The 20,810-nt window shown below is 61.2% G+C and overlaps 1 protein-coding gene across 3 annotated transcripts; it reads right to left on the reverse strand.

Annotated features, from left to right (window-relative positions):
• Window positions 1-972: 972 nt before the first annotated feature.
• JUP (junction plakoglobin) lies at window positions 973-19,758 on the reverse strand. 3 transcript variants are annotated; one of them, XM_066566781.1, is made up of 15 exons: window positions 19,700-19,758; window positions 10,426-10,658; window positions 9,227-9,480; window positions 7,757-7,995; window positions 6,702-6,903; window positions 6,167-6,311; window positions 5,711-5,814; window positions 4,431-4,769; window positions 3,875-4,030; window positions 3,453-3,572; window positions 3,170-3,320; window positions 2,964-3,085; window positions 2,720-2,759; window positions 2,009-2,176; window positions 973-1,815 (listed from the first exon to the last, which is right to left on the reverse strand). In XM_066566781.1, exons 2-14 carry the CDS (start codon window positions 10,649-10,651, stop codon window positions 2,031-2,033), a joined length of 2,244 nt encoding a protein of 747 aa, XP_066422878.1. In that variant the 5' UTR covers window positions 10,652-10,658; window positions 19,700-19,758; the 3' UTR covers window positions 973-1,815; window positions 2,009-2,030. The 3 variants fall into 3 exon arrangements, with proteins under 3 accessions (XP_066422878.1, XP_066422880.1, XP_066422879.1); XM_066566783.1 differs by having other exon boundaries at window positions 10,426-10,653; window positions 19,700-19,722; XM_066566782.1 differs by lacking the exon at window positions 19,700-19,758 and adding an exon at window positions 19,659-19,695.
• Between the last annotated feature and the right edge of the window lie 1,052 nt (window positions 19,759-20,810).

Here is a 20,810-nt window from a genome sequence, read left to right on the forward strand (position 1 = left end):
GCTGCTCCCGGCGCCGCGGTGGCTGCGGAGCCACCGGACCTCGCTCCCGGCCCCGCCGACAGTGAAAGCCGCTCCCCGGCAGGTGCGGAGAGCAGCCGAGGATGCCGGGACCCGCAGTCCATCCCTCCCTGAGGACCCCGCAAGCAGCTCCGGTTGCTCTGGTCCAGGTGTCCTCTGGCTCCAGTTCCCCCCCACAATCCCGCACACGCCCCTGGCGGCTCTGCGCAGGGGGACTGGGGATCTCGGGATGTGCATCCCTGCCCATGGCTCCAGGAGGGCTGCAGGACCCGACCCCTCCTAGGACAGATGTTCTGGGGCATCTCCAGTCCTGCTGGCACTTTGGGGACAGCCAGCTCTGACAGCAGGAACATCCCTGTGACCCGCAGCAGGGCTCCACGAGGGGGATCCAGGCTCAGCACAGCCAAACCCCCATCCCAGGCACACAGGGCTGGAGCCAAGGCCTGTCACCGATTGTCTCCTGCTCTGGCAGCAGCTGCAGCAGGCCAGGGGCTGTCTGGCCCCCATCCCATGAGCCACCCCAGCCCCATGGCCCTCGGGAAGTGCGCTGGGTTCTGCCGGGGCTGCCCGGAAAGCAGCTGTTGTTTTGCTCACTGCAGGTCCTGGCACGGGCTGTGGCAGGAAGCAGCTCCATTTCCCTGAGCACTGGGGTTGGCTGTGGCCACAGGCAGGCAGGATGTTCCCCCCAGTCCCCCTTCCCAGGCCAGCTCCTGCTGCTTTGTCCCCGCTTGCTCCTGTCCCGAGCACGGCACATGAACCTCGGTGTCCTGCCGTGCTCTGTGGCAACCTGGGCCCACATCCAGGCAAAGCAGGTGCCAAGCATGGGAATGAGCTCCCCAGGATCACTCTGGCCCACGGAGGGACTCACCAGAGGACAAGGGCTGTGCCTTCCCCGGGTTGCCCCAAGGGACCGTCCCCAGCCGACAGAAGAACAGGCTCAGGGCAGCACGGGGCTGCAGGGGTTATTTTATTCTTTGCTTTGGTCTATACAAAAACAACTTACAGAAATAATAAAATCTTCCATTCCTGACCCACACTCCAGTAGCTGTCCATCCCTTTCCAGCTGGAGTGTTAAACCGCCATCAGATCTAAAGCCTCTTTTAAAAAATGCGTTAGATAAGGGAGGAGGGGACGGAAACACACCACTCACCAAAGAGAAGGGAAAGGGGTTAAAATGTGCAACAAAGATCAGTACAAGGACACAGTTCCTAATGCTGGAGTCACTCCTCTATGGGGACTGGCAGGACAGGGACACAAAGTCAGCTCCCAGTGGCTGATAGGAAAGAATTAAACCTCAGACACCCCGAAGGTCCTGGGACACGGACCCTTTGCTTTCAGCAAACTGGATTGGCCTGATTCAGTTGGGGTTCGCAGGAAGCAAAGGGTTTTTCCATGTCAGATTCCTCTCCTAGAACACTAACACGCAGAACAAATCGTGGGGAAGTTAGAAAGCACAAACTTAAAGACGGCAAAAGCCGTTGGCACCATATTAAAAATAAAAAAGAAATATATATTCATAGAAAAGACTATTTTGCCAATGAAAGATCACTAACGGTGCAAGGTTTGTGTTTTAAAGCTTCAGAAACAGTATCTTGGATGCTGGATGTGGCAGTAGGTGCTCGAAGCAGTCCCAGGAGGAAGGACCTTCTCCACAGACCCACAGCGAAGAAAACAAATCGAAAAATAAAACCTCTCGTGGGAATGGAAAAGTTTTGTCTTCTCAGGCACTTCTGTCTCCCAAGTCCTTCTCGCGAATGCTCAGCTCTGGGGCCACCCTCTTCTGCATGGAGAGAACACCTGCAGGGGCAGAGAACTCCAGTCACCCACCCAGGGGGGATCTGGGAGGACACCAGAGCACGGGACCCCCTGGGCCCACAGGTGATGGGGACATTGACAGCGCCAGGGACCCCGTGGTGGCACCAGGGACCCCCCAGCAGGGCAGGTGCTGCCAGGCAGCCCTGCCACAGGTCCCAGGGGTGCTGGCAGGTACCTGGTGTGGGGCTGCGGGTGGGTTAGGCGAGCATGTGGTCAGCGAAGGGCGCTCGGACGCCGTCGCTGTAGGCATCCATGGGGTAGTCCCCGTCCATGTCCATGTGCATGTCCATGGGGTCCAGGGGGATGTCACCCGAGTACATGGGGCGGTAACCAGGGTCCAGCTCTGCAGGGAAAGAATGTGGCAGCCTCAGCTCCCATCAGATCTCAGCCACCTCCTTGTCCCCCCCACCCAGGGCAGCATGTGACACGTGGTGATGTAAAAGGGCCCCACCATCCCCTAGCACAAGGGCACGAGCTGTGTGTGCTCCCTCTATGGGGACTGGCAGGACAGGGACACAAAGTCAGCTCCCAGTGGCTGATAGGAAAGAATTAAACCTCAGACACCCCGAAGGTCCTGGGACACAGATCCTTTGCTTTCAGCAAACTGGATTGGCCTGATTCAGTTGGAGTTTGCAGGAAGCAAAGGGTTTTTCCATGTCAGATTCCTCTCCTAGAACACTAACATGCAGAACAAATCGTGGGGAAGTTAGAAAGCACAAACTTTCTAAGCTGAGCATCCCACTCAATCCCCAGCAGACGGGGCTGGCACTTGACTGACAGCCACCTGAGAGAGGTTTTAAAACCAGCCTGGCTTAGTGACAGGAGGCAGCTGCACCCCAGAACCCAGCCCATGGAGACCCTGCAAGGAGGGCTGTGCCATACTCACCATCTGAGTAGGGCTCGTTGATGGGGATCATGCTCTGAGCCTAGGGAAGAAGATGGCACAGTTGAAGGGATTGATGTTCATGCTCAGGGGCCATGACCCAGGAGCTGAGGCCACAGCCCATCTGCCTCCCGCCTCCACTGTCTGGCAGCCCCTCCTGTCTGAGCTCTGGTTGGAGGTGCTGCCAACAGCTTTTGGAAGCAGCACGGGGCCATCCCCAGGGAAAAGATCTGGTTGGGATGCTCACCGCTTCCCAGGCTGCGGGGTCATGCTTGAAGAGGGAGTTGGTGAGCTCCACGGAGACGCGTTTCCTGTAGTCAGGGTTCTTGTCCTCCGAGATGCGGAAGAGCACAGCGGCCGCGTAGGTGGCTGTGGGGACGGCCAGAGCCTCAGCTCCTGCTGCCACGCAGCACCAGCACCAGGAGAGTCCCCAGCACAGTCCCCAGCACTCACCTGTGCCCTCATTCCTGGAGTGCAGCAGCTCCATCAGGGGAGCTGAGGCCCCCTCAGCATCGATGGCATCTGCTGCCTCCTTGTCCTGGGCCAGCTCGCAGAGCACGCCGGCTGCCACGCGCTGGATGTTCTCCACCGGCGAGTACAGGAGCTGTCAGGAGAGATCAGCACCCGTGTGAAGCAGCCTGCAAGGAGCCCCTGTGCTCTGGGCACGTCCTGATGCGTGGGGCCAGCAGCCCAGGGTGCAGCTGGCCGTGTCCCCCTGTGTCCCCAAAGCCCTGACCTGCACGAAGAGAGGGATGGTGTTGAGGCGGAAGATCTCCATGCGGTTCATGGGGTCCCGGGCCAGGATGTGCAGTGCCCCCGTGCAACCCTCCACAATCTCTTCCATCTTCACTCCATCCTGCCAGGGAACAAAAGCTCAGACAGAGCCCTCACATCGGGGCACGGCCACCTGAAGTGTTGGCACAGGGCACCCCCAGGTTTTTAAGGTGACAAAATATTTTAAACAGTTTCATCCCATTTCATTTGTGAATTAGTTTTCAGTCTTGGACTGCAGGAGGAGATACGTTCAGTGCTGCAGGCTAGTGACAGCATCTAAACACCTCTTGTGCATTTGAAAAAATCTGTAAGTCAGAGGAGGGCTGGGTTTTGGGGTGCCAGGCTGTGCTGGGAGCAGGGCAAACGGGTAGGGTGGGTGCTCACTGTGTAGGGCTGTTGTGTGCCAGCAGCTGCGTGTCTCTGGGCGTCCTGGTGAGCCTTGACCAGCAGCTGGACCAGGCGGGGGATGACAGCAGCCTCCTGCAGCGGGGCGTGGTTGGCCGGACACAGGGCCAGGTTGCGGATCAGGCCTATGGTAGCCTGGGGGAGAGGAGGAGGAGGAGGAAGGAGCCATTTGTCTCAACTGTGCATCAGAACAGCGTGTGTTCCCCCAGAGACCCACTGGCTGCACCCCTCCCTTTGTGTCCCACGCCATCCCCTCTGTGGTGCAGGCTGACTCAGCCTCCCCCTGCCCCGGATCCACCCTCTCCCCAAGCTGAGCTCCAACTCCCATTAGCAGCAGGCACGAGCCCCTTCCTCCATCAGGACATGACCCACCAGGAGCAGGGCTGTGGCAGCAGCAGCAGCCACCATCACTCTGTGCACAGCACCAGCTGCTGCCCCCCTCAGCATCCCATCCCAGCACAGAACAGCAGCCAGGAGCCCTCTCCAGCCCGGGCACCGGCCTCCTCCTGCCCCCAACACCCCTCTGGCCCCTCACCTTCACCAGTGGCCACTGGTTGGGCTGGTTGAGGAGCTTGACAATGGCGGGGATGCCGTAGTTGAGGCGCACTGAGTTCTGGGCCATCTCAGCCTCGGGGTGCCGGCTGGTGAGGTGCCTCAGGGCGCACACGGCCGGCTCGGTGATGTCCTCCTTGTCACCCGCCCGCAGGATGGTGTGGATCAGGGCCTCCACCCCGTTGGACTGCGTCACCAGGGTCTTGTTCTTGCTGTTGTTGCAGGTCAGGTTGGAGAGGGTGCCGGTGGCACAGGTCAGCACATTCACATCATCAGAGCTCAGCTGGTTCACCAGGATCTTGAGGACGCCGTCCAGGCCCTCCTGCAGGGGTGGGGATGGGAGGTGGGAGCAGCACACACACAGTCAGACCCAGTTCCAGCCCCACATCCAGCCCCACAGCAGGCAGTGATGGGGGGGGGGGGGGGCACAGTGTTCCTGACTCCCACACAGCTCCTTTTCCATCCCTCCATGGATCCTTTTCAATCCCCCAGAGCTGGAGCTGCTCCTTCATGGTGAGCCCCAGCCACTCTAACGCGTGCAGTTTCACTCAGAGTTTAATGTCTCCTGCTGGGATCACCCTTCTGTTGCCCCTGTCAGCACTCCCCACGTGGTGATGGAGTGACCCCAGTCCTGGCCGTGCTGGCCAGCAGCCAGCAGCAGGTCAGGAAAGAGTTAAAGAGCCATGACCACATCCTCCTTCAACCCTTCAGTCTTCAGAGCCAGGGATGGTTCCATGACAGCCAAAATAGTTTCCAGGCTGCATCAGAGCTAATCCACATGGAGCGGCCCCAGCAGATGGGAAAACTCATCAGGAGGCAGCAAAGGGCTGGGAGAGCAGACCCAGAGCAGGGCTGGAGTCACCTCTGCACAGGCTGTGGGCACAACAGCCTTGGCAGCAGCTCTGCCAGCAGCTCCCCCAGGAGCTGGGCAGGCAGCCAGCCCAGGACAGGCTGATGGGGCTCCTGAGCCAAAGCAAACTCTGGTGGCACTGCTGAGTGACCGTGGTGGCCTTGGCCCAACGCTGGGGACACGCAGGAGTGCTGGGAGCCAGCTGGCACGGGCAAGTGAGCAGCACTGGGATGCAGGGCAAGCCCTGCTGCTGGGTAACTTGGGCACAGCAGGGCAGCCCCTCACCCTGCCAGGCACATGGAACAGGGAGCACAAGGCTTTGGACTCAGCCTGGCACGAGCCACCCAGCACCTGGCAGGGACACGGCTCCAAAATGTGGCACTGAGGCACAGCCAGGGGTCCTGCAGCCTCACCTGCTTGGTTGCCACGTCAGAAAGGTTCCTCAGGGTCCACAGGCAGTTCTGGACCAGCCTGGGGCTGGAGCTGGTCAGGTGCTTGCCCAGTGCCTGCATGCCACCTGCAGGGAAGGGGACAGTCCTGTGAGCACCCCTGGCCATCCCAGCAGGACAAGGAGCAGCAGGGCTGGGTGGGCTGGGCATTGGCTGATGCTCCTGCACACAGAGCAGCCTTGTGGCTCAGCAGAGGCCAAATCTGGTGTGTGAAGAGCTCTTGGACAGCCAGGATGGATCCTGCCCACACAGGAACATGCCTAGGTAGCCTTCAGAGCAGGAATCCAGGCCAGCACAGGCTCCACTTGCCCGTGCAGACCTCTGTCCGTCCCACAGCCATGCAGGAGGACACGTCTCAGCCACATCACCCTGCCACCACCATTCACCCTCCTCCTGTGGCTGTGCCCCAGCCTCTCTTACCAGCCTCAACGATGGCAGGTTTGTTGCTGGGGCACACCGACAGCACCTTGAGCACGCGGCTCGTGGTCCAGAGCAGCTTCTCGTAGTTGTAGCTGCGCATGATCTGCACCAGGGCCTGGGGTCCCCCGTTGGCCAAAATAATCAGCTGCAAGACACAACCCCAGAATGGTTTGGGTTGGAAGGCACCTTAAAGTTCCAGTTCCATCCTCCACCGCAGGCAGCAGGACATTCCACCACGTGAGGTGGCTCCAAGCTCTGCTCAACCTGATCCTGAACACTTCCAGGGATGGAGCATCAAGAAGGGAGGGTTGGGGTGTGGGACCCCCTCTCCAGATCCCCCAGCTCATGCCAGGACACAAGCCAGGCAGGAGCTCCAGCCCCTTGGCATACAGGAATGCTCCAGTCACATCACCAGGGATGCACGAGATGCTGGGGTCTCCACCACTGCCTCCTGTACATCCTTGAGGTGCAAAGTGGGGCAACCACCCCCCTCCTCCTTCCCCACGTCTCTGTCAGACTGGGATCCCCAGCCCACCTTGCTCTCCTGGTTCCCATAGGCCAGAAGCTGGAGGCAGTCGGTGGTGATGGCCAGGAACTTGGGGTTGTTCTTGTTCAGCAGGGGAACCATCTTCTGCAGCCCGTCAGCCAAACGCACGGCCATCTTGGCCCCCTCCTGGTACAGCAGCAGGTTGTGCAGGGTGGTGATGGCGTAGAAGAGAACAGACTCCACGGGTGAGCTGTGGGAGGGCAGCACACTCCACGTCAGGGCAGGAGCAACACCACACTCACAGCAGGCTGCAGTAGAGCCCCCAGGGCTGCCCCGAGCCCAGCACCCACCAGCACCCCAGGGAATGGACACCTCAGAGCCTGAGCCCCATCTCTGTGGCCAGTGTGGGTGAGGTAGCTGCTCCTCCTCCTGCCTCCATGCAGGCTCCACACACAGCAAACCCCAGAGGTTTTCACAGGTTCACACTCTCCCATTGCTTTGGCGAGCAGGAGGACCCACACTGAGGGCAGCCTGAGCCCTCCCTTCCTCTGCCTCCATCCCAGGAGGAGCTGCCAGGCTCTGCCATCCCCACCACTGTAGCTGGCACAGGGTCTGCAAGGGCCCCCTGGCGTGCAGAAGCCTAAGATAGGAAATGCCAAGTCATGGTGAATGGGCTAGAAGCCCTTCTTCCACCTTTTGGAACTCCTGCTTATCTCCCTGTAACCCTATAGGTCACTTTCCTTTAACGCTTGCCATTGGACAATTTCTGATGCCCCTGTACTCTACATAAAGAGCTGTTTTAGCTTGGTTCTAGTAGAAGAGCTGTCACTGGGACCCTCCACAGAAGAATCAATAAAGACATCGCTGTGGAACCCCACACAGCCTTCTCCTCTCTCTCCCTGCGTCTGCCTGCCTGGGCACCTAGCAAGGTGAAGGGCAGAAATCACAAAGAGCTGATAATCACTAAAGGGCTGATCTCACTTAAGCTTGCTAAGGTTGCCTGCAGCTAAGAACTGCTTGGGAGCTCGGGCAGTCTGTCCCAATCAGAACTGCACTATCCAGGACGCCCCAAACCCCACAAAAGGCTTTACACCCCCGTGTACCTCAGCATCCTGACGAGGGCTGGGATGCCACCAGACTTGAAGATGGAGAGCAGGCCCTCGCGGTGGTGGGAGAGGTTGTGCAGGATGCTGGTGGTGCAGCGGGCGGTGTCCAGGTCGCTGGTGCTCTGCATGGTGCGCACCACGGCCGCCACGATCTGCGGCGACTGCATCAGCGCGCGGCGCGACGCCTCCTTCTTGGACAGCTGGTTCACAATCATGGCTGCCTTGCTGACAACCACCTGGAGGGACAGTGTTGAGGTGTGATGTCGTGGTTTGCCTCAGATAGCCCGGGTTTCTCCCTGAAGATTCCTTCCCCAGGTGTGTCAGCCACCTCTCCTTTCCCCTCCCAGCACTGTCTGGCAGTCCTGGCATTCCAGAAGGCATCGAGTGATTGGCAGAATTCAAAAGATGCCCTCTACCCCTGGGGGGACATTGGGCCATCCAGGTGTCATTTGTCCCTTGAGATTTCCCCCTCCTATACCTGGTTGGTGGCTCCCTACCCCTTCCCTGCCCCTCTCCCCGGGGTTAAAGGAGCAGCAACCACGGGCTCAGGGAGTTCTGTTGGAGCTGGTGCTGGATTCAGAGGCCTGTGGGCCAGAATAAAGCTCTGGATCCAAACCCTCCATCAGAACCAACTCCTTTCCTTCACCATCACCTTAAAGCTTCTCTGCCAGAGGGAAACCTGAGCTCCTGCATGTCTGGGTAAACAATTCTCCAAATCACTTGTCTCCAAGCACCCAGCTGCAGCATCCAGCCAGCCAAAGGTGTCTCTGAGGTGAGATCACCACAGCTGCCGCCTTTTGGTCAAGCAGCAAGGGCCAGACAAGCTCAGGCACGTCCCATCCAGCTATATTGGTAATTATTCCAATAGGAGAGGAGCCAGTGTGTGGGAAGGGGTCCCACAGCAAGGACAGGGTGTGAGGTGACGTGGCTGGGCTCAGTCCTGGTGCAGGGCAGAGGCAAGCAGGAGTTTGGCCAAGAGGAAGGAGACAGACAAGGCCACAGAGCCCCACAGGGACAGGAGCCCATCAATGTCACAGACATATTTTATGAAAAATCCTTTTGCCAGGATCTTTTCTCCTGAGAAGCTGAGAAGCTTCAGCTTCTCCATGTTTTGCTGCTTTGGAATGTGATTTGGAGAATTGTTTACCCAGCATGTGAAATTGTTCTTACTTGATGACCAATGACAGCCACCTCGACAGTGTTGAGGCTGTGAGCAGTCACAAGATTTTATCATCATTCCATTCTTTTCCTTGCTAGCCTTCTGATGAAATCCTTTCTTCTGTTCTTTAGTATAGTTTTAATCTATCATTTTCTTTTAATGTAATATATATCATAAAATAATAAATCAGCCTTCTGAAACATGCAGTCAAGTTTCTCATCTCTTCCCTTGTCCTGGGACCCCTGTGAACACCACCACACATCAGTGCAGCAGCTGAAGAGACAAACACAGCAAACAGAGCTCCTTACCGGGTCCTCATCGTTGAGCAGCTTGGTGAGCTCTGGGATGGCACGTGTGGCCAGCTCAGCATCATCCTGGTAGTTGATAAGGTGCACGATGGCTGACTTCAGCATCTGGGAGGGCTCTGCCAGGCGCTGCACGTTGGTCTGCTGCCCCTCCAGCTGGGTGGTGATGAGGAGCGAGCGGTCCTCCACCGTCTCGGGGTACATGGCAGCCCGGACACGCTGGGCACGGGTCATGGCCAGCTGAGCCTCCATGTCCGCTGCAGGGGGGACAGGGAGGCAGCGTGAGGCTCTGTCCAAGGAGCACTCCCAGCCCTGCTTCCCAAACCCAACGAGATGAGCAAGAGCTTAGCGCAGAGACACCGGCCACGTCAGCAGTCCCTGCGCGCTCTGCGCAGAGCTGGAGCTTCAAAGCGTAAACAGATCCGGCAGCACAGAGATAAGACAACACTCAATTAGGCAGCATGATGGGGCAGTTGTCACACAAGGCCCATTAATTAAAAAATTAAGGATATTTGCAACTTGGGACTAGCTGGCACTGGAAAAAAGGAGAACACTGAGGCCTTGCCCATCGAGGATGCTGAGGTGTGATATTGCAGCCGCCACCCCTGGTCCCCACCTCTGCACCACAAGGACTGCACAGGGTCCTGTAGGGAGTTCTGATCCCCATGGGAGCCGTCAATAAACCTACTGCTGACAGGGAACTGCAGAGGCAAGCAGAGCAAACCAGCCCCTTTTGAGGGGATAGAGCTGGAGAAAGCATCTCCTTCACCCCAGGCTGCAGCTCCACATCGTCCTCGCCTCAGCGGGAGAAGCCATGGCAGTGCCCACAGTGTTATGGCACAGACTGGCAGCTCTGGCAGCCACACTGGGACAGGTTTCCCAGCAGGCAGACAGGCAGTAGAGCAGGTGGCAGATCCGTGGGATGGGATCAGCTGTTCCCATCTCGAGCCAACCCGCTGGCACGCTCGGGTGTGCGCGCAGCTCAGCTCCAGCGCGGGCTGACCGCGCGCCACCCCCGCGCCACAGCCTCTCGGCGCTGGGGAGGAGGACAGGAGGAAGCATATTTTAGGCAGCAACAACTCCCAGGGTGTGGAAGCCAGCATGGAGGAGTACCCAGAAGCAGCATGGCTGCGGGGGAGGAAGAGGAAGGCAGGAGCTGAGCAGCTGAGCCTGCAGATGTGCCGGGCCTCACAGCCCCTTACCTTGCGCTTGGCTCTGGCTCTGGCTCCCTCCCTGGCAGTAACTCGTGGTGGTTGTCTTCTTGATGGTGTACTGCTTCCCATACACCTCATCATCGTCCCCCAGGCACTTGCTGCTGACCGAGGGCACCTGCGTGTTGACGCCGGAGTGGATTCCGGAGTCGTAGGTGTAGGTCTGCTGCCACTCCGTCACCTTGATCGGCTGCTCCATCATGTTCATCACCTCCATGGCTGCTCTGCGGGGCGGGCAGGGCAGATGTTACACCTCCAGGTAGCCTCAGGACCCTCCTGCCCCTCTCCTGGCCCCGAATGGCACGGCAGGCCCCGCACAGCAGCCGGCCCGGCGCAGAGGGAGCCGATCCCTATCTGCCCTCCTCCCCCACTGGAGATGAAAGGCGGCACCGCGATGACGAACCCAAAGCTCAGCACTTTGCTGCTCGTGTTCAGACATGAACGGCGGCTGCGTCTCACAGAGCTGTGTCTCACCACTGCCACGGCCAAGGTGTGGGCAGGCTCTGCCCAGCACAGTGAGACACCACAAGCTCCAGGGTCCCATGAGCTTTTTCAAGACCCTTTCCAGAGACACAACCTGCTCAGAGCTGGGGGCATGCCAGGAGCTCCAAGCTCCATATGGCTGGAGTTCCAAGCATAAAATGAACTTTTTTAGAAGCTTCCTGGGACACTCCTAAAGCACCTAAAAATAAGCAGGCAAAGACACTGGCTCAGCTCTCCTAGAGGCGCCCACGGCGTGGTCCGGGGCTGGGCACTCCCCACTCAGTGCCAGGACAGGGCAGCCCGGCACATCCCAACACTCAGGACAAACCAGCCAAGGTTGCTGGGAGCAGGGCTGGGATTTCCTTGTCTTTAATTTGGAGATACAGGAGGAGGGAGGATGGCTCATGGATTAATGCCTGAGCTCACTCAGGGCTGTGAGTCACCAGCCCTGCATCCAGGCCCCCGGCACGACCAGGAGGGAAGGAGGCAGGCGGGGAGGGAAGGTTGGAGGCAGGCAGGGAAGGAGGGATGGAGGCAGCACCCGCCCAGCCCTCCGCTGACCCATCACCCAGCATTCCTATCCCTTCCCGGGCGCGCAGGAGTGGAATGAGTCAGAGTTTCAGAGGCGATAAGCAGCGAAGGGAGCAGCAGCAGCAGCACCCATTCCAAACACCCTAATTACCACCTGCACCGGCCCCGATTCCTGCGCCGGGCTGGACCGGGGCGGCCGCGCATCCCTGGCTCCGCTCCAGCCGCCAGCACCGCGCGGGACCCGCAGGGACCGGCCGGGCTGGGGCGGCAGCCTCGGGCTCCAGAACCCTCCTGGGGGAGCGAGAACACGGAGCTGAGCCCCCCGCCAGGCCGGAGGCTGAGTCAGGGCGTCGGGTGGTGGCCGAGGACGCGGCTCGGCGGGGCACGGCGCGCTCGGGCTTGGCGCGGCTCGCCCCGGCTGTTTCCCAAGGAGCACCCGCCAGCTGCAAGGGAGGAACCCCGAGCCCTCTGCAGGGGAGGAACCCCGAGCCCTCTGCACGGGGAGGAACCCCGAGCTCTCATCCTTCAGATGGGAAACAGAGCCCCCCACGCGTGTCCCCCCGGTAGGAGCATCCCACAACGCCCAGCCCCGGTCCCACCGCCTGCCCGGAGCCACAGCAGGGCGCTGCTCCTGCCAATGCGATATTTTTTGAGCTGTCAAGCAGCACCGGCAGACTGAGAGCGGCTATAATGGGCTGTGGTGGTCAGGAAACGGAGGAGCCGCTAATGGAGGGCGGTGGAGGCCGAGCCGGGGTGTCTGAGCAGTGGGGCAGGACAGTGTGTGACACACGGTGCCAGGGGCCAGAGGAGACACAGCTCCGCTCCCCACCCCGCGTGGCAGCAGGGATGGGCCGTGAGAGCCCTGGAGCGGAGCTGGGAGTGCCGCGGAGCCGCACACCCGCACCTGCGTTGGTATTTGGGAGGGCGGGTCCTTCGGCTGGGTCATCCTGGCCACGGTGGCAGTCTGTAAACCGTGTTGGGAAACTCAAGAGAAGCCACAGTCGTGCCTTATGAAGTGTGGAGGTGATAGGCAAGAGGGGGCTCTGTGGCACTGGCAGGGCACAGCACCGTGGTGCTGGGTGAGCTGGCACCCATCCCACCTGCACAGCAAGGCCACAACACCCCAGGCCAGCACTGGAAAGCTGCCCTGGACAAGGTGGGCAGGGGGAGAGCAGAGCTGAGGGCAGCACAGACCACAGCAGCTGACAGATCTGGAAAGGGCTGATGCTGCTGCACCACTGTTGAACAGTGACATCCACTCCACAATTTAGAGGCATCAGACAGGCACTTAATTTTCCAAACCTCCAGGAGCTGGGCTCAGACACCGTACAGAGCCCTGCATTATGCATGAGCCACCCCTTCTGTCTGCACCACAGCACCCAGGGACATCAAAAGCCAGCACAGCTCCTCGAGCTCTGACACGAGCTGCCCCAGACGAGCTCCAAGCAGGAGAGCAGGACCAGGAGCCCCACAGAAGAGACACAGGCACCTGTCCTTCCCCTGGGCACCCCCCTAACAGCATTTGCTCATGGCCGCAGGGGCCAGCGAGGCCAGCAGCACCCGAGGTGACAGGGCCAGTGGAGCAAATGCCAGACACTCCTACTGTGAGCAGTGACATTTTCTGAGCCCTGTGTCAAGCGTGCCCTGCTCATCACTCCGTGAGGGGCAGACACTGACACAGCTTCTCCCCCATCCTCCACAGCCTACCTCTGTCCTCAGGTGTCCTCTCTCCTCAGCAGGATCAGGAGAGCTGGTTACCCTGGGTTCAGGAGCCATTTCCTGGCAGTGTTTCTAGGGAAGTGCTGTACAGGAAAGGACCCTCATGCAGGAGGGAGAAGCAGGGTGTTATTTGGGGCACATGTGACAATACCCACACTGAAGGGTCAGCCACAAGCAAGGGGCATGTCTGGGTGGGCTGGAGCCACATCAGGCCTGTGGGCAGGATGATTGCTGCTGAGCCCAGCCCATAGCTCCCCCACCAAACTGGTGGAGTGGAAGGGGAGAACAGTGAGGGCAGAACAAACCCACCAGGCCTCACCTGAGCCCCACTCCACACAAACCTAGACCCCAGGGAAACAGGGCTTGCTCCTGGGAACGGTGAGAAATCCCTCAGGAATCAGTGAGGCAGCTGTGGGGGACTGTTCAGAGGCGCCAGCAGGTTTGGGGAGAACCCCCAGGCTGCTCCTGCACCACAAGGAAGGGGCCCAGACACCCGAGGGGCTTCAGCCATGGGATGCAGGACAGGCAGGGCCTTCAGCCACTCAAGCAGGGCACTGCCAGGAAGAGGTTAATCCCTCTCCCACCACTTCCCTCAGCCAGGAAGGCAGAGGAAGCTCCCGCAGGCAGTCGGGCACCGGCCAGCAGCTCATCCGCCCCCGGAGCCATTTGATCATCGTCCAAGCAGCACAGCCCCCCGGGACACCGTCTGCAGAGGAAGTCTCTGGCAAACATGCAGCCCCAGGCCTGACCAGCCCTTCTCACCAGCTGCTGTGAAGCCTTCAGCCTCAGCAGGCAGGACACAGCCGGCAGACAGGGCTGAGCTGCCCAGAACAGCAGCAGGAATGCAGTGAGTGCTGCTTCATGCAGAAATATCCACTGCTCGGGGGCTTCTCGGGGAGCAGCAGCCCCTGGGGCGAGCAGCCGCGATCCCCAGTGTGGGGTCACCCCAAGGCGAGCAGGTGGGGGGCACAGGGCACCCTCAGGAGCCCCAGGGTCTCAGGGGCAGGGGGTGTGAGGGGCAGCCTGAGCTCACCCCATGCAGGTCCAGCCCGTCCTCAGCTCAGCATGGAGCAGTGTGGGTGCCAGCAGGGGGGATGCCAGAGCCCCCCAGAGCCCCACAGTGCTGGGGGGGCCCTCATGCAGCCCCAGCATGTGAGGGGCTGAGCTCGGTGGTGGGAGTGTGCGAGTGGCTGCAATTACAGTGGCCAAGGCTTTTAAGGGAAGGGAAGAGGCAGTTAAGGCAATTCAATAAATGCAGCACAAGAAAAGACTCTATTTTAGAAGCACTTACACTACACACAAGCCATCTCCGGTCCCCCCCTCCCTGAAGCAGCCAGGGATTAGCAACTGCCCTGGGCAGCCACAGCACAAGGTCTTCCCACAGACAAGGACACCCAGAGCCCTGGGAGAGCTGCACCTTGAAGTCCCCCAACACCCTGCCCCTGCCCCAAGGTGCTCTGAAGTGACACCAAAGGGCTGATGAAGCTGAGGCAGCCGCTAACGAAGGCCCCGCAGCCGTGGCACAAAAGCTTCAGTGGTTTTGAAGAGGATCCTCAGGAACACACAGCGGGAGCAGGCAGAGAAAGGAGCTTGTCAAGACCTCACCAGCATCAATAGGAAGCGTTGGAGTCAGATCCCAGCACCAGGAGCCCTTTCAATGGGGCTTTACAGGGAAGATGAGTGGAAGAATTCAAAGGGGAACGAGAGCAGCTTGAAGTTTAATGAGGAGGAGACAGCGGCGGGGGATCAGCCTCTCGTTAGAGCAGGCAAAACCACTGGCCTGGCCTTGCACACAAAGGAGCCCATGGTCTTTGTGCATGGATGTACCCTGGTCCAGAATGGCTCCCGGCTGCCCCACCAGCTCTGGGCACTCAGGGCATTCAGTGGGGTGTGGGAGCTTCAGATCCAGGCTCCAAACCTTTTCTATATTTCAGCTACCGTGATTTTGTTATATTTGAGCTGCTGAATGCCTCATGCAAAGCTCCAGCTCCTCTTGCTGGGGGTGCTGCATCCCCCTGAGCACCAGACCAGGCTCTGGCAGCAGAGCAGCTCCAGAAGGTGGCAACTGTGCCATGACCTGCAGTGCTCAGCTGATGCTCTCCATCAACCCAGAGCGTGTCCCCGAAATGCCTCGCCTGCACCTGAATTAACAGCTCCTGACAGCTCCAGCACATGCCAGGCCCAGGCTGTGATGTTTTGGCACTTCACATCACAAACCAACACAGTATTATCCATCAAGTGCTCTCCCGCTGCAAGCGCGCGCACAGCACTGAGCATGACACCCACACCCGGCTCCTGTGCAGGGGCAGGGCCCACAGCAGGACCCTCAGCCCAGGGAAGGCTTTCCCAGGGACATCCACCTGCCCAAGACCCACTGTGGGGTCCCTGGCAGCGCATCCCCCTCCCCACATCACTGGTTGTTGGCACAGACACCTCCCCCTGAAGGGACACCAGGATCAGGAGGACCCACATGGGCTCATCTCCTCCTCATACTTTGCTGATCTCATTAGAATCAGGTCTGGGAAAGATGGGAATTTGCCACTTGTCCATGGAAAGGAGAACTGGCATGGTGAGATTAATCGCAATTACTCCATCTGGATAAAAAAACCCAAAAACCATTATTTTGTTTCAATGAGCACAAAGAACAAGTTGTTCTTTAAGAACACTGTAATTGCAGGCTCTGGACCTTGCTGGCTGCTCCCAGCTCCAGCCACGGTGCCCAGGACACAGGGAATGCCACCTGACCCTGCCAGAGGAGCTGGGGCAGTGAGGAGGGGCACAGAGGTGCTGAGCCCCGGCTTAATTTCTCCATCCAGTTGCATTACAGCTGCAAAGTTCAGACGCTTCACAAGAAATTATCACCCACAGCCGTCAGCACCCGGCCTGTCGGAGCAAGTTAATGATTTGTCACCAGGGCTCTGCCCGCGCGTCACCGCGATTACAGCAGCTCTGCCAGCAGCCAAAGGTCTCTCCCCACACACAGAGGAACGCTTTTCATCCAGCCCCCTACCCCAAAAAGCCACACGGGACCCCAGTGCACCCACCCCACGGGGTCTGTGCCCCAGCAGCAGGGCAGCCCCCCCCGGAGGGCGCTGCCACCGTCACCCCCTGCCAGGTCAGCTCAGCCAAGCGTGGGATATTGGGAAAACACCGAGCATTCCGTCTCCACCCCGCCAGAAGCTCCTGGTCTGGGAAGGAGGCCCGAGGAGTGGCTGGGAACAGGCAGCGCAGATGTCGCGGGCTGCCCGACAAGCCCCGGCAGCCGCGGTTCGAGGCTCTTGCCCCGTTCCCAAAGCGATTCCCGAGCTCAGAGTCCAAGGCGTGCCAGGATGCCTCCAGGGCCGCCAGCAGCCGCCGCAGAACCCATCGGGGATGGTGGATTTAGAAGGGTATTTCAAACCTCTGCTTAAATGGAAACATCTTCACCTCCCCCCCCGCCCCCAACCCGCGCAGCCATCGACAAACCGGGTGTGGCTGCAAAGCCAGCCCTGTTTAAGCACAGGCACGATGCTGAGGTCAAGTTTTAAGCTTTTTTGGAGAGGGAGTACCTGCACCTTCCCACGCCCTTGTCCACATCTTTGTCAAGTCTGTCCACGAGCAAAGAGGGGTAAAATCAACCCTCCCAGAGCAGAGAATGCGATTCAAGGCAGCGATGGCAGCTCCCGAGCTGCCATCCCCAGCCGTGTCCATTCACACAGACCCACCTGGGACGCCCCATGGGGCTGACACTGACACCTACCCCCAGCTCTGGGTGCCCACACACGCTGTCTAGGTGGGGAAGCACCACCTGGACCCGGAGTTAGGCTCCTACTGCTGTAACAGGCACGACATTTCTTTTTAACTTCTGTTAATTAGAAGCCAGTCTAATTTAAACCTTCAAAACCAGCACAAGCGTCGGTACAGATGCTGCAATTAAAGTTCTGCAAGTTCTCTGCGCAGAGAGAGGCTTTGCTCCCCCAGCCTGCGGAGCGGGGCCAAGGGCAGCTCCGCTCCCAGGCTCTGCCATCTGCGAGCGGCAGCGCGCCCGGCAAAAGCGCCGTCTTAAATCCCGGAGATCTGGAAGTGTGATAAAAAGCCAAATCCCACCGAGCGCTCCCACACCAAACCACAGCCTTGAAGGGAAGCCGTCCTCCCCAGGAACGGGCTGGGCTGCAGGAGCCGTGCAGCTGTACCGCAGTGCCTGCCCGGCTGAGTGAGGCTTTCAGGTGGGGGAAACAAAGGGGTGGGTTAATAGGATTAGGGCAGCGCCGAATGATAACACTGAAATGCGGCACCAGGACCAGAGGGGACATCCCCCAAGGCCCCCCGGCTGCAGCCCGGCCACGATTCACCCGCGCTACCCCAGGCACGGAGCACAAACTACTCGCACACCCAGCCCCAGGAGACCCCTCCCAGCAGCCCGGCTCGTCCCCCCAGCCCCTCCCGGGGATGAACGCGCTTCCTGGAGCCGGCAAGGACACGGCACATCGCCCAGACAATAGACTGGAACGCCATTGTCTGAGAGAGGGCCCCGCACGGCCGCCCCACCTTTCCCCAGCGCCCTGAGCCCTGGGGACCCGCGGCTGTCCCTGCTCCTGCACGGCAGCCACGGTGCAAGGAGGGAGAACAGCCCTGAGCCACCGCTGCCAGGAGCTCTGCGCGTCCCCGTCCTGATGGCCAACTTGTTTAAGCCAAATTAGCAGTAAAATGGGTTTTTCATTACACTTCATGGAAATCCTCCAAAACAATGAGCGATAACAGGCTTCAGATGTGCAAACGCAGTTCCAGTGGGTGCCCTGCACCCTTTCCAGCCAGCTCCGACACCGACAAGGACACAGAAATGGACCCCTATAATTTTCTCATCCCTGTTTCCGGCTGGACCGGACACTCCGAGAGCGGAGCCCGGAGCAGCCCCCGCGGACACTGCACCTGCCCTGGATGCGGCTGACAGCCCGGAGCAAACGCCCCCGGCACCGCTCCAGCCCCATCCCCGCGGCAGCTGGCGGGGAGACGCTGCGCCCCCGGCTCCCCCCAGCCGATGGCAGACGGACACCGGAGCCGCGAGCTGCTCGGGGCTGGCACCAGCGCCAAACCCAGCACGACGTGGGCTGGAGCAGGAGGTGAGGGGGGGGGACCGTGTCACGGGGCTGTGTCCCCAGCCCCCACCACCCTTCTGCTATGGGGAAGCTGACAAGGGAACATGAAACCAGGCATGGGACTCACCCAGGCACCCCAACAGCGTTATGGGGAAGCCGGGGGTGCAGGGACTTCCAGCCTGGCCGGAGAGGGTGCAGGCTGATGGTCTCACACCCCGGCAGGCACAATGGTGGCGCAGGTCACCCTGTCCCGTCCCCTCCTGAGCGCTCACGCTCCTCTCCCAGCACACGTTGCTCGTATGACAGCCCACGTTTGCCTTCTCCGGGCAACTCCCAGCAACATTTCAGCATTATCCTTTCATCTGTGCTGTAAACCTGATTAATTAAGCTAATCACTCAGCTAACGCAATTAGAGCGCTCTCTCCTCTCCAAACATCAGACAAACAGCCAAGTTTCGCTCCCCCCGCCGTTTCCCGGTGCGGATGTCCGCTGTCCCGGGCTCAGCCGGGACCCTCCGTGCTCTCTGTGCCCAGCACCCCTCACCCGCGGGGGGCTGTCGGGGTGATGCCAGGACCCCCCTGGACCCTCTCAGCCCCCAGACCTCACATGCCAGGCAGTGGACGAAGGATATGCCCGGTCCCACGGGTAAGGACGGCGATGTCGAGGCGATCCGAGGCGGCCTCAAGAGCAGCATGCGGTGTCGCCAGGTGTGGCTGCGGGCACGGAGCAGCCCGGTTTGCGTAAGAGCCCCACAGCACCGGGAGAAAGCCATGCCAGGGCCTCGCCCGCCCAGCGGCAGCTCCGGGCGGGGCCGGGGACAGAGTCAGCGCCTCGCACCGGAGCGCGGAGCCGCGACTCGGCACCGGGAAGGGGCCGGGACAGCCCGGCTGCCCATGGGGAAAGCCCCGGGGATCCGCCTAGCCTGTGCCGCGCAGCACCGGCCGAGCTCCCGGGCAGCACACGGGGAGCCCTGCCCCAGACGGCGGCAGCGGGGCCGAGCCGGGACTCCCGGTGCCGCCCGGCCCGGACACTCCCCGGGTCCTCCCCGCCCCGAGCGCGGCCGCTCCCCAGCGCCGCGCGGCGGAGTCCGGTGCAGCCCAGCCCGGAACAACCGATAGCCACAGCCCCAGCCCCGGCCCCGTCCCGGCCGCCGCAACTCCGCTCACCGGACCGCTCCCCGCCAGACCCCCGCCAGCCCGGTCCTCCGGACCCTCCCCGCTCACCGGAGCGATCCCTGCCCGGTTCCGCCGGCCTATTGCCGCTCACCGCCGGTCCCCCACGCCCGATGCTCGCTGACTCGGCTCCACTCACCGCCGCTCCCGTGCCCCGCCCCGCTCACCGTCGCTCCCCGTGCCCGGTACGCCAGTCCCGCTCGCCGCCGCCGCCACCCGTTCCCGGTACCGGGGCCCCACTCACCGTCCCTCCCCGCCCGTTCCCGGTGTCCCAGCCCCGCTCACCGTCGCTCTCCGCCGCCCGCCCGCTCCTGCCCGAACAAAAGGCGAGCAGCGCCCCGCGCCCCGCCCCGCCCACCACAGGCCACGCCCTCGAGCTGCCCCTTCGCTATTGGCTGCCTCGCACGCCCATCAACGCCAGGCCCCGCCAGGCCCCGCCCCCGCCGGACGTGTTTATCCGCTCCCCATTGGCGGGGGCGCGGGCGCCCCGCCCCCTGCCCGCATATGATTGGACAGCGGGGCGGGGTGGGCGGGGCGCGGCTGTGGCAGAGCAAGGGCGCGACCACGCGGGGACCACCTGGGTGACGTCAGTGGGCGCGGCCAGGTGGGGCCGGGACCCGCCCCTGGGCAGGGCCGGGGGCTCGGGGGGACCCCTGAGGCCGTGCGGGGACCCCCGGGGCTATGCGGGGACCCCCGGGCCGAGCGGGGACCCCCCGAGGCAGGAGCGCGGGGGCGGCTGGAAGCGGCGCTCGGGAAGGGCTCGGGGCTGCTGGCGCTCCGTCAACCCGGTCCCCGCCGGACCGGTCCAGCCGGGTGCTGCCGTCGCGTCCCGGGCGAAGCCGCCGTCACCCAGTGCCCGAGTCATCCATTGGATACGTCCCAGCCCACCTCAGGACCCCCCCCCCAGGTGTGGGGAGCAGGAGGATTGTGCCCCGGTGAGGATGAGGAGGGGGCATCCTGCACCCCCCGCTCCCTGTACGGTTCCCTGGTGCGTCTGGCAGCGAGCGCTGCCAGGCGGGGATTCGATTCTCAGCTCCGAAGGGAGGTGAGAGACAGCGCTTCCACCGCCCCTGCAAGGAAAATGGAATTCATGGCTGTGCGCTGAGCGGGAGAGCCGGAGCGCAGCGAGAGAGAGCTCTCGGCACAAGGAAATGGGCACACGGCACGGCACGGCACGGCAGGGCAGGGCAGGGCACAGCGCAGCTCAGGCCTCAGCCAGAAATCTCATTCGTGCTCCCCTCTTGGTCAAGGTCGAGGGTGTCAGGGAAGCGCCACGGTGTGACCCAGCTTCCTGCAGCCGTGCCCCTGCATCCCCTGCATGCCACTTCCATGTCCCCAATCAGTCACTGTGCATCCCATCTCTGCACCCCTGGCACTGCCCCGCAGCTCCACGCTG

Source organism: Molothrus aeneus, chromosome 28, assembly GCF_037042795.1.
Source record: "Molothrus aeneus isolate 106 chromosome 28, BPBGC_Maene_1.0, whole genome shotgun sequence".
NCBI lineage: Eukaryota > Metazoa > Chordata > Aves > Passeriformes > Icteridae > Molothrus > Molothrus aeneus.

What these genes read in the sequence shown, in the direction of transcription:
- JUP (XM_066566781.1), bottom strand. Translation starts at nt 10,651, where the DNA reads ATGGAGGTGATGAACATGATGGAGCAGCCGATCAAGGTGACGGAGTGG. An exon ending in GAGCCAGAGCCAAGCGCAAG is followed by an intron (nt 9,481 to 10,425) that starts GTAAGGGGCTGT and finishes TCCCCCCTGCAG; the next exon opens with CGGACATGGAGGCTCAGCTG. An exon ending in ACCCCGCAGCCTGGGAAGCG is followed by an intron (nt 2,760 to 2,963) that starts GTGAGCATCCCA and finishes CTTCTTCCCTAG; the next exon opens with GCTCAGAGCATGATCCCCAT.